The 13,247-nt window shown below is 35.5% G+C and overlaps 1 protein-coding gene across 3 annotated transcripts in view; it reads left to right on the plus strand.

The window, feature by feature from the left end:
* CERT1 (ceramide transporter 1) overlaps positions 1-11,357 on the plus strand; it is a 117,290-nt gene extending 105,933 nt beyond the window's left edge. For all 3 annotated transcript variants that reach the window (XM_057740922.1, XM_057740930.1, XM_057740939.1), the window contains 5 exons: positions 190-260; positions 2,632-2,760; positions 3,303-3,432; positions 4,653-4,789; positions 8,269-11,357. In XM_057740922.1, coding sequence (XP_057596905.1) covers positions 190-260; positions 2,632-2,760; positions 3,303-3,432; positions 4,653-4,780 — 458 coding nt within the window. In that variant the 3' untranslated portion in view covers positions 4,781-4,789; positions 8,269-11,357. The remainder of the gene's footprint in view (positions 1-189; positions 261-2,631; positions 2,761-3,302; positions 3,433-4,652; positions 4,790-8,268) is intronic.
* Positions 11,358-13,247: the final 1,890 nt, after the last annotated feature.

Consider the following 13,247-nt stretch of genomic DNA (forward strand, 5'->3'; position numbering starts at 1 on the left):
CAGCCACCATCTATAGCCCTGATACCAAATACTAACTGCTTTCCATTTAAACTTAGCCTAGGTAGGGCAGGATCCTGTTCATTTTACTGTAATGTCCATTGTAATTGACTTTCAATATAAGTGAATTAATCACATTCTAGAAAAAGATAATATATCTTTTTGACTACTGACATTTTCTCTTCATTGCAGCAACTATAGAAAACTTTCATGTGGTGGAAACATTAGCTGATAATGCAATCATCATTTATCAAACGCACAAGGTAAATATCTTTTAATCCCAAAAGGATTCCAGCGTAGTTCGAACAGAGACATATAAATTCTCTAAAGTAAAATTTGGCAGGAAACTAAGTGTCACAAAGATTCAAAGACAGTTAATAATTCATTAATTTCGTGTATTTGAAAGGTATATCATTTCATTTAAAGCAGAAATGGGTGCAAAGAAGAATCTGAGAAATATCCAGAAACAGTGTGTTTGATAAAGATGTACAGTTAATTATGCACACTCTAAGTCTGGAAAGGAAAGTACTGAAATCCATTTAAATGTTTTTCTAGCATCTAGTCTCTAGAGGAGATAATTGAGTTACCAAATATGAAAGTGAATCAGTTTCCTGTGACAATAATAGGGAGATGAAAATTATGTTATTAGTCTCTGTTAAGACTCAGAAGTGAAGGTGATCTAAGTGAGTTATCTGACGTCAAGAGAAAATTGCTGAGCATCAGCTATTGAGAGGTTGGTCATACATGAGAGCACAAAGAAGCATTGTCATTTAAATTGGTTCCCTTTTACTTCAGTTCTTCCTCTGTTGATCTAGATATTTAAATTATAGAATATTTCTCTTACCTTATTCTGCTTCTGTTTGCTTTCTGAAAATTGCCAAATATTATATTGAATAAACAATAATAAAATAAATTAAAATTTTGGAGAGATCCACCAAAAGCAATATCATATGTTATATAAGAAACATGATAATTCGGTAAGTACTTACATTTTTCTTTTTTAAAATAATTTTTAATTGAGCTGAATATTTGAAAATATTTCAGGTTTGCTATGTATTTCTTGAGTTCAGTCTTGTCATCTGAGGTATCTTTTATTAAATGACTATGACCTATTTGTTTTAGAAATGTGACAGCTACTCAAGAAATGTGTAACAATGAAGATTCTGTTTCAGCCTACTAATTTAGGGGGGTCTAAAGTGAAGTCTGAAATTTAGTAGACTTTAAAATTTTAGTCACCCTGTAATTTGCAGTGAAAATAAGTGACGAATCATTTAGAATCAGAAGACTCTTATTCTCTGAAGATAACTGATCCTGGAAAATGGTCTGCTGAAAGTATTTAACTTGGTAAATAGTAGATGGAGGGGAGGCCTATATAGGTATATTAGGATTATTTCTGGGAAAATAAAACTAAAAATTACTAAAATGTATTTTATATGTAACAGAATTTAAGTTACAATTGTAATTATTTGAATAGATGAATTGTCCTGGCATAATTTTTCCAACAAAATCCAATAACTATACAACATCTTTCTCTTTAAAAAAATTTGGCTTCTTGTATAATATGGTCTTAGAGGGCTGCTCATCTCTTGATATTTGTCATTCTCACCCTTTAAATTTCTGTCTTATCATCATCCTTGTGGACTTGCATCCATTAGTTCTAATATGGCCACATTTTCGTTTATTATTGGCTTCCATATATATGCCCAGCAGTGCTTTCATCAACTTCATGAAATTTTGTATCTTTAAAAGATGAACCATTTCACTTTGCAAATGATTTGTGTTATATTGACACTGAGTTGTTGGCTGTTTATTAAATTCAGCAATTGGGAAAGACTCTGTGCATATTTTCTCTTGTTTAAAAGTACATAGTCCCAGTTTTCAGAGACCTAGGTTCCACATCACTCCAACCGTATGTTTTTTCTTGCATACCATGAAGTTGGAAGATTCAATCTTGCTGCTTTCAGAATTCTTCAAATACGATTATGATATCAAAGGAACATCTTCTTTCCCTAAAATCTTTGCTTTTAAATTCTTTGCTCTGAACAGTTGAAACAGAGGTTCAAATACTGTACTTAAGTAAAAGTGGACTAATGGCTGTGGGAGGGCTAATGGGGAGTGATTGCTTAATGGGTACAGAGTTTCTGTTGGGAGAGATGACATTTAGAACTAGATACTGGTGGTATTTACTTAACATTGTGAATATAGTTAAGGCCACTGAATTGTACACTTAAATATTAATTATGGCATTTTATGTTACGTATATATTAGCAAATTTAAAAAGAAAAAATAGCAGAACATTATTCCTTTGGTATGTTCTGCAAAGCCATTAACTCAGTGTTTGTAATCAATCCTGTGGTGGGTGTTTTCCATTTAAAATTTGACAGATGTTACCTTAAACTAAGGCATTTATTAGTTGTACATTTGTTTCTTTGTTAGTTCCATATTATATATGAATAAAAAGTAGTTCGAATTTTTGGGACTTCCCTGGCGGTCCAGTGGTTTAAGATTCTGTGCTTCCACTGCAGGGGGGAGTGGGTTCTATCCCTGGTCAGGGAACCAAGATCCCGCATGCTGCACGGTGCGGCCAAACAAAAAGTAGTTAAAATTTTCAAAAGATTTGTACTTCTTCCGCAGAGAGTGTGGCCTGCTTCCCAGCGGGATGTATTATATCTTTCTGCCATTCGAAAGATACCAGCCTTGACTGAAAATGACCCGGAAACTTGGATAGTTTGTAATTTTTCTGTGGATCACAACAGTGCTCCTGTAAGTACACTGTATAAATGTGTCTAATTGTACAATGTAAAGCTGACTATACATCACAGGGCAGAAGTGATAAACACACCACACATACAGAGAGAATTGATTTGAAAGTGCTTCTTAAATTTTTTTTTATTAAAGTTGGCTTCTTGGAAGAGTATAGCCATTGTGTTATCTGAGGGCAACAGTCATGGCCATGAACACCCAGCAGGGCTGTTTTCCTTTCCTCCTGAGGTCACATGAGACAGCTGAATGGGTCATATAGGTAGGCTACTTCTCACAGTTGCCTCTCAAGCCATGATCAACTACTGGCAAAACCTCTGGTTTCTACCTCGGTTTAGCTCCTTTTACTACTTAAGAGGGGGGAAAACCATTCCCGGTGTCATATCAGCTTGACATGTATTCTTTATTGGTGCTTTTAAGATTTTGTTGGAGATGTTGATGAGTTATGGTTTTGGTTAACTTAATGTGGAATTAGACCAGAAGAGGTTACAAGATACTGGATACCTACTACACTGATGTTTTGTTTTTATTTTTTGTTTTGGCAGCTAAACAATCGATGTGTCCGTGCCAAAATAAATATTGCTATGATTTGTCAAACTTTGGTAAGCCCACCAGAGGGAAACCAGGAGATTAGCAGGGACAACATTCTATGCAAGATTACGTATGTAGCTAATGGTATGTATTTTGTTTTTGCCACTTGGTAATACAGATGTTTTTATGATCTACATGATAACTGACAGTTTGGACAAATACCATTTACAAATGTCTTTTTAGTTTTTATCCTTTAGATTTAGTAATTTTTAATTTGGAGCGATGTGTATCAAAATTATCAGGAATCTTTCAAAATATACATGACTGAATAACTACTGTATCAGAATTTCTGAAGCTGGGGCTGGATAGGTAAATTTTTAAACTTCGTCTTCAGATGACTGTTACATATTATTGGTTTTAAGAACCGTTTTATTAGATATTTGCCTAATAGAATATATGTGTAATTAGGAATATAAGCAACAGTGAGAAAGGAAATTAACACCACTTTTTTTTCCAAATTTTTAAAAACCATTTAGTGACTTAGAAAAGTGTTTACAACATAATGTTAAGTGGGGTGAGAAAAAGCATATAAAATACCATTTGAATAATTTTCAAAAGAAGAAAAGAATCTCTGTATGAAAAGTTGGAAAGAAATATAACAAAATGTCAATAGTGAATTGTTGCTTAGTTGGATTACTGGAAATTGTTTTCTTCCTCCTTTCTACATTATAATTTTGGTTTTGGTGTGTAGTTTTTTGTTTTTAATGGAAATAATAGTTGATGTAAAATATTGTTAGTTTCAGGTGAACAGTTCTTTTTTTTTGTTCTCAGCCTTTTTGGTTTTCTGAATCTTTTTGCTCCATGGTCCTTGCTTAGTTGCTAGTGACTTTTTCACATTGGCCTACTGCTGGACAGCCTTGTTCATCACTCGTTGTGGTTCCTCACTACATCCATTTGCTACCTGCAGTAGTTACTGGAGTCCCTCTAATCAAGTCTTCAGACCTTCTTTACACAGGCCATCACTTGCTAGTATGTTTAAAGAGACACATATGCCTGAGCAAGTTACTATTTGATTATAGTAGTTTAATGAATAAATCTGCCTTAAGTAACATGAAGTGTTGCTATACTAATATTTGCATATAATTTAGGGAACTGAGAACATTTTAGAATAGTAATAAATGCTTTCTTATTTGTTATCTGTTCTCATCTGGTGGTTAGTACGGTACTAAGGACTGAGTGGTCAAGACTTTTAAGAGATGCTGTTTCAATGTGAGGAATTTTTTAAAAGCAAAGGAACAAAATGAGTGCTTTACGAGTATTTGGAGAACTTATCTTAACACTTTTCATTTTCCTTTATCTCACAGTAAACCCTGGAGGATGGGCACCAGCCTCAGTGTTAAGGGCAGTGGCAAAGAGAGAATATCCAAAGTTTCTAAAACGTTTTACTTCCTACGTACAAGAAAAAACTGCAGGAAAACCTATTTTGTTCTAGTATTAACAGGTACTGAAAAATATGTTATCCTTTTTTTTTTTTTAAACTTTATTTGACTAATATGGCTCTGCAGATGTTACAAGTTAGTTAATTGTTGAGAGTAGTTTCTATGTTACATCATGCTCCTAGATGTGAAGAACTGTAGTTTTCATAGCCTTTTAAAAACTTAATTTTTCATTTTTTTCTGCTTATGTTAGATAATATCTGCTTAATTAAAGGAAATTTCAATATTATAGGACTATAACATTTCAGAAGTACAAATTCCCTATATTTCTCCCTTCCTAGAAATTACTGTTAGGTTTGTTGTATATTCTTCCAGACTTGTATGTATGTATTGACATATATCTTTGACTTTTTTTTTCAAAGCATTGTCTTGCAGTTTGCTTTTTCTATTTAATATATATTGACTATTAGTCCATATAAAGACATGAGACACATAAAACCATCTCATTCTTTTAACACCTGTTGTATAAATGTTGCAGAATTTATTAACTGCTGTCCCATGTTAATGTCTGGTTGGTTCCATATTTTTACCGTCAATGCCCCACTGAATATCTTTGTGCAAGGAGCTGAAATCTTTACTTTTTTTTTTTAAATATGTGATATGTTAACATGGTTCAGAAGTTAAAAATATGAAAAGATACACAGTAAAATTTATCCCCTGTCCCCTGATCATCCAGTTTTGCACCCCCCCACCCCCCACCCCCAGACATACACACATATACATACAAAAGTGTGTCGCTACTGTTAGTGGTTTCTTGTGTTTTTCCAGAGATGTTTTATTTTCACCTGAGTAAGCAAATACCATTATACTCCTCCCACATGTAACACTTTTATTGTTATTGATAAAAGGTCGCATACTATCCACAGGGTTCTGCATCTTGCTTCTTCATATGCTTTATCTTGAAGGTCTTTCCATATTGGTGCAGAGCTGCTTTATTCTTTTTTATGGCTCTGTAGAACCCCATTGTATGCATGTACATAATTTATCTAACCAATTCTCCATTTGTAGATGTTAAAGTTGTTTCTAATTTTTGCTTGAGCACACAGTATTGCAGTCATATCCAAATGTCATTTTGTATGTGGGTAATTTTCTAGATGTGACACTGCTGGCACTTCTGGGGGGCTTATGCATTTGTAATTTAGATATTGCCCTCTGTGGAGGTCATGTTAATTTACCATCTCACCAGCAGGAACGTGTTGGGAGTGCTTGTTTCTCTGTCCCTCTCATACACAGTGTATGAAATAAAACTTTCTGATTTTTTCCAACTTAATAGGGGGAAAATACTCTCCTAGTGTAGCTTAAATTGTAGCCCTGTTGGGAGTTCCCTGGTGGCGTAGTGGTTAGGATTCTAAGGGCTTTCACTGCCCTGGCCTATGATCAGTCCCTGGTCAGGGAACTGAGATTCCACAAGCCACATGGAATGGCCAAAAAAAAAATTGTGGTCCTCTTGTTTTTACAAATGTGTTTGAGCATCTTTTCATCCATTTGAGAACCATTTGTATAATTCTATTTCTATGAAACTCTCTGAGTGTTAATATTTAAATTTGTAATAGATATTACCGAAGTATAATTCACACGCAGTAAGTATACATGAACATCCTCTCATGCTCACGTTAAATCATTGGCTGAGAAATTTATATTCTTGAATCAGATTCTTTAGATAAAAATAATACAGTTAATAACCATATATAGTTGACCCATAAGCATCATGGGGGTTAGGGACACTGGCCCTCTGCACAGATGAAAATCGAGTATGATATACAGTCTGCCCTCCACAGCCTAGGTGCCTCTGCATCCTAGGATTCAACCAACCCCAGATTGTGTAGTACTGAAAAGAATTTGCATATAGTTGGATTTGCGCAGTTCAAACCCATGTTGTTCAAGGGTCAGCTGTAGTGACTTATACTTTTAATTAAGTCTGGTTCCTGATACTGTTTATAGTGTGTTATTTCTTTAAAAAAAAAAAACTCAAAGGCTAAATTTATTTTCAGACACTAACACAAGGGTTATTGCATTGATTTCCCAGATATGTAGCTTTTCCCAGGAAAACAAGTTAAATGAAAATGTTAAACAAGTTCTGGTCTTACTTCTCTGAGTGGTTAGCGTTTGGGACAAAGCCTGACCTTTGAGGGATTCTCTTAAAGCATAAGTGCACTGCCTAAATGCACTATTTTTAGAATCTGTCGTACTTCAGAATTGTTATGGCTCGATCTGGACACATAATTTCTTAGTGATTCTGTCACTGCATTGTATTTATCACATACACCAAATGTCTGATGCCACATGATGGCAGCAGGCTTGTCACCTTACTTTAGCTGGGTGTCTCTTCCCCCAGCCTTAAGATTTCTAAAGAATTGCTCTTTGCTTGAAGCAAGACCAAGTTTGCAGCTATATCTGTTTTCCCTCTTCTTCACCTCTGCCTTCAGCCTTGCATAGAAGGGCAGAAAATATAACTGTATATTAAGCAAAAGAAGTCAGAATGCAGTTATGTAATAGAACATGCTCTCAACGACGAAAAGAATAATTTTGAAAATATTTGCAAAATACATGCTAACATATTCATAGCATTTGCCTCTAAACTGTTGGATTTGGGGCATTGTTTTATTGACTGACTGTGTGTGCTCCCACAAGTGTACACATTCTTCTTTTGTGGACCTAGAGGGAAGGAGCTGAAATCCTTGCAAAAGAATTCATCTTAGGGGAAGGAGGTGGTAGCATTGTTTGTGGACGTGTAAAGATAGAGCGGAAAAGACTCACTGGCCAAAACTTAGCTCTGGCCTTTGAGTCCAAATTGAGTTTCTTTCTGACAGAGAACCAAATTTTCATTTATCTAAAGTAAATCTTCATTTACCTAAACGTATTATTTGTTTTATAATAATTTTGGAAGATGTATGTATGAAGTGGATCCTAGCATTGAAACCTTAGGAAAGCTAACGTTCTTAATTTTGGTGATGAAGAAATAGTAACCTTCAATAGTATCATCTTTAGAGAAATACCATGAAGAATTAATGAGGCCCAAAGATACTTAAAACTCAGTCAAAACTCTAAAACTTATTTGACAAAGTATTTCTTAAGATAACGTAGACCTCTTTCCCACAGCCTAAGTAAATTTTTAAAGTTCTTAATAAATGATATTGTATAGCATAGTTTTTATTACACTAATAAGGAAATTCCAGTTTGTGGGGTACAGATCCAGAGACCTCTACTTGGTTCCCTCTTTGCTTCCCGTAGCACGTGGCCCTTTTTAATTTTTTATATCTTTCAAAAGGTTTCTTATACCTTCTATTCCTTCCTGATAAGTTTTAAATATGTAAAGTTAATAATTTTCTATCCTTAAAGGTGAAAAGTCCTTAAAATATAAACTTTAATAGGGATTCTGTACATTCCGTGAGTTCAGAAGGTAGGAGGAGTCTGTTCTGGTAGTCCTGCAGCTGTTAGTAATAATATAGTGCTGAATGTTTACTTGTCATTTTCTTTCCTACAGTGACTGAAGCAAGGCTGTATGACATTCCATGTTGGAGGAAAAAAAAGTAAAAAACAAAATTGAATGCTCAACGCTGGAACATAGGATCTATAGCCTTGTCTATGGCCCAACACCTTGGCCTTGTGTACAAAAGTGAAGAAATACTGCAGTAGCAAAGCTGAACATCTTAACACTAGCTGTCTTCTGCTAGATCTCCCTGCTCAGCATATAACTATAAATACATGTGAAATTACATGTATATGGCTATATTTTTATTTGCTTGCTCCTAGCAGAGAAAACAAACCCACTTTGAATCACAACTAGGTATTGATGCTTTAATTTTTGGAAACTTTTTCAGAATTTTTAATTTACTGTTGTTCGGCCTAAGATCCTCAGTTGTATCAGGTTTTGTGCACAAAAGAAAAGCACAAAAGTTGGACGCACATGGGGCATGTGCTTTCTGTGCACGAAATATCTGGATGGGGTTCTTTTTTTAGGCCTACAGTCAAATCTGTGTCCAAAATTTTTTGACTTTTTTGCTTTGTATAATCATAGAATTCATTGCTGCTGATTTCTATAATAATTCATGTTGTCATGTAACGTGTCTCTTAATAACCGAGGGCTGTCAATAACCTGTGATTTCGCCTTTTCTGTAGTCTTACTCCCATGAAGAACCTTGGTTCTGATGGAGAAAGAGTGAAAAGCTGTATTTTTTTCCTCCAGATATCTTTATATTTCTATTGTATTTTTAGTTGTGTACTGTGCGCTACAGATTCTTTTCAGTTTGTTACAAACACAATTTGGTACTTCCCAAGTTGGTTCTGCCTGCCTCCGAACAGAGACATCTGTACAGCCTTGTAAGAGCTATAAACTACTTTCTGGTAAAGCGGTCAGAGTAAAATGAGCTCATGTTTTCCTGAAATTTGTGAGAGGATATACAGTATCACTTGTTCCAGCAAATCTCGCTGTTTGCGTTTGACATGTGATTCAATATTTTTAGTATTCAGTAACATGTATGTTTGTTAGTTCTAATTTGGGTCAGTTTAAAAGACATGTTGCGAGATACGCATAGAAAATGTGGGCAGCGCTGCTGTTTGCCTCTTGATCAGAAACTTCAGCGGGGCAGTAAAGAAGTCCATGTGATTCAAACTGAAGTTCTTTCTTTAGTTGCTGTAAGAAGTTAAATGTAAAATACCTTTTCAGTTTTAGGCCCCTTTGAAAAACCTTGATACATGGAGTTGAGGCAGAGAATGGTACTCATTGAAGTAGAAATGACTGCCCACTTCAGAATCTTCATTGTGTTTGTACACAAATGTGCTTACATAAATCAGAGGCATTTTGTAGATGCTTTGCTGACTTGTTCATCTCTGTAGAAACACAGAAACCAGACCCATTTTGTAAAGCAGAAAGTCACGTCATGTGGAACATGTCCTGTATATATTTCATACATGGTAATGGAGTCTTAGTGATAAATGCAAGGTGATAATTTAATGATGGGATTAGTCTGATCACTTAATACACAATCCTGGAAGTGAATTACTTGCATCAGATATAGTGGTATTTATTATTCTGTACAGAGAGAAAAATACATATAAAACATATGCTTGCATTACATGCACGCAAATTTCATGCTCCATAGATCTTTTCTATTTTTTAATTTACCTTTCTCTAAATGATGTGCATGGAATATGCCTTATTACAGAAAAATGCTGTTCATAATTTGACTACGTGGAAAAGTGCCTATATGGTGGTAATGCTAGTTAAGGCAAATAAGACAAATTATCTTATCAGTTTACTACATCACCAGTTAACATTTTATATTGTGATGTTTAAAAAAGAAAAGTTTATACCTCAGATGTGTATTTTATTTTACAATCAGTTGTGGGACTGGGATGGGAGTATGGGAGGATTGGGGAGGGAAGGTTCATTCAGATAGCCACTGATGGGAATCTTCAAAAAAAATTCTCTATGCCTATTATAAATGTTTCTCTGTTTGCCATTTCTGGTAATTATCATGACTAAATTGGATAATTTTATTTTACAAAGGTATGGAAAGTTTACAGAGCAGTGTCTAAATCTACATTAGCTGCATTTGCACTAAATGTTAGTGATATACTTTTGCAATTTATTCTGTAAATAAAATGATTACAGTGAAAATATTTGTATTAAAAAAAAGAAAAGAAAAAGATACATTTTACTTTCAGAGAATTGCACTGGTACTTCACTCGGGTTAATCCTGCCCAACCAGGTTTAGAAATGAGTTGGGGAACATGAAAGGAGTTTAAAAGAGATCAGAATTTGGAGAGGTACTAGCCTTTTAGACAGCATTCAGACCCTCTAGAATTATTTCCATATGGCTAATTCCTACATACTGAATATACCTGAGTTTTCTCATCCGCAGTTATTTCCTACTTCTCTTCCCCAGGCAAAAAAATAATTATCACTTTACTCTCTTTTCTACTCAGTTACTCTTTTGTACTGTGATAGAAACATGAAAGATATTGGTAATGAGGGGTTTTGTCCCTGAGTGCCCACTGTACAGTTCATGAGAGCACAGTGCTTTGCTTAGAAGTCAGGGCTCCTGATTTTGAGGTGAAAGGTGATCATAGCAGCTGTTGATTTGGGTTCGCCACGGGGGTAGCCAGACCAAAAAGGAGGATGACTGGGAGGGATGTAAGAATACAAAAGAAGGAAAAGGAGGGATGGGGTTCCCATTTGTTCAGTTTCATCAACTAATTTGTACTCCTCTACAACATCAGTGTCAATTGCTATTGAGAAAATTTTAGTTGGGCCGAGCTGGTTCTCTTGTGGAATTGTGCTGGTTATCTTTAAGCTTATCAGTTGTTTGTCCAATTAAACACTTTCACCAGTATTTGATCCAAGTTGTACAGACGATGTATTTGGATTATTGTCATTGTTCATCTACAAGCTCAAAACATAATCATTTTAAAGTACCTTGGGAGTGTGTAGAGTGTAACTATTCTAAATAGCTTTATGATCCTGATGATGTTTTTAAAAAAATAATAAAGTTGGATCTTCCATGTTACAATCACAAAATTAAAACCAGTATTTAAAAGTGGAAAAGTATTAAAATATTATGGACAAATGTACTTGCTTGATTGTTTTTCTTAACCCCCAGGTACTGCCCTACGTAATTGAGTAGTTGAAAGCTTGCGATACTCCAGTTCAGTGTTCTTCAAACTATAGGTTGTAACCCAGTTGGGCATCAAGATAACTACTGAGTTGTGACCTAAAAAAATTTTAACAAAATAGAACAGACTGGAATACATCAAATACATAGGATGTAATAAAGGTAAATTTTTGTGAGTTTTTTTACATATATATGTGTATGTATGTTACAATTTTAAATGATTTTTTTTTTTAATTTTATTTTTTACTATGGACCCTGGTCCAAAAGTTTTTTTTTCAGTTGCTAGAGAGTGAAGCCACATGCAGCTGGGTGTTTCTAAAATGAAAAGCACAGTGCCGGTCATACACACATAAAATTTAGCTATATGCATTTAACCGTAAATAAATCATCCCTCATTTATTTAAATAATATGGCCAGCTCCACTTGTTACACTCAGGGAATTTACATCCTAGAACCACCGTGAGAAGTGCAGATCTGCAGTCCACTCGGTCGTTGGTTTCCTCCACGTTGAAAGGCACTGAGCATATATCTCTCCTGGTGTTCAAAGAGACATACCATCCAAACAATATGACTTGAGAAACAAGCCAACTGCTTAATCTCATGGGATGCTGGAGAGACAGTCTGGCTGTTGTGTTGGGTTTATTGACAGAGAAATCTGTATTGTCCTCATGGCACGCTTTTAAGAAGTTTTTCAAGAGCAGTTTTAACTTCCTGCAGCTTTTGCCTTAGGCTTGACTTTGGAATATAACCTGTTAATAAGGTGTGGTTCTAACTAGCTATCTCCAATTGAATTGTTTTTATAGTGTCTTCCAGGTTTTCTTGTCATTGTTGGAACTAGATCACCAGAGGACTCATACTGTTGGCATGTGCATTGTCTTTCCATTAAAAAAATTTTTTGTGAACCCTCTATGTCTGTATACTTTGAATAGCGTTAAACAAATATAAAGTGAAACTACTTTTTTTGGCCTCTTTGTTCTCCTCCAAAGAATTCTTTGAGTTCAGTGCTGGAATAAATCTTAAAGATCTTTGAGGTTACTAAAAGATGCCCAACTAGGATTTTCCCATCACCCAGGCTTTAGGATTGTTGAGGTGCTAAATGAGGATGTCTCCGTTACGTGTACCACACACCTTGCCTGCGTTTTATCTAACTTCTCCCCTTACAACATGCTGGGTGGCAGTGGTGATGGTTGGTGGTGGTGGTAGTTGGTGGTACCACCATATGGTAAAGATAAGGAAACGGGCCAGGGTTCCAAGCCTACTGAGTGACTCTCAAGTCTTTTCTCTCTGTTAGACTCTGCTACTTATGTATTTGATGTATAGAATGTAGTGTTTGACAGAATAGGAAGAGCTGACATGCTTGAAGACTAGAACTTTGGAGGTAGGGGTCTTAACATCACACACTTGAGTATTGGCTTCACAAAACTACAATACCCATGTGTCTGAGAACCCCACCAGATCTGTAAATTTTGTCTTAAAGGTTAAGTTTGGCCATCATTTGGTGCCTTAACTGCCTTCCTGTCTTCTAGTTTAGAAGTATGAAACATCACCACAGAGAAGCCCAAGGGAGGGTTTTTATCTTGGATTTTTCAGCCCAAGGGAGACCTAAGTGATAGCTGGGCCCAGCAGCAGGGAATCCTTGTGTGGTGGCTAAATCAAGATGTAGTCAACATCCGACCATTTTAGCAATGTGGATAGAAAGCACTAATTCTACAGCACCTGAAACAAGTTGCAGAGTAAATGTTGAGCAGCTACTACATGCCGTGCAGTGTTCCAGGACTGGGGATACAGCAACAGACAGAACATCTGGCCTTTCATTGTGTTTGTCATAACCAAGCTTTTTAGAAATGCA

The sequence above is a fragment of the Hippopotamus amphibius genome, chromosome 1 (genome assembly GCF_030028045.1).
Source record: "Hippopotamus amphibius kiboko isolate mHipAmp2 chromosome 1, mHipAmp2.hap2, whole genome shotgun sequence".
NCBI lineage: Eukaryota > Metazoa > Chordata > Mammalia > Artiodactyla > Hippopotamidae > Hippopotamus > Hippopotamus amphibius.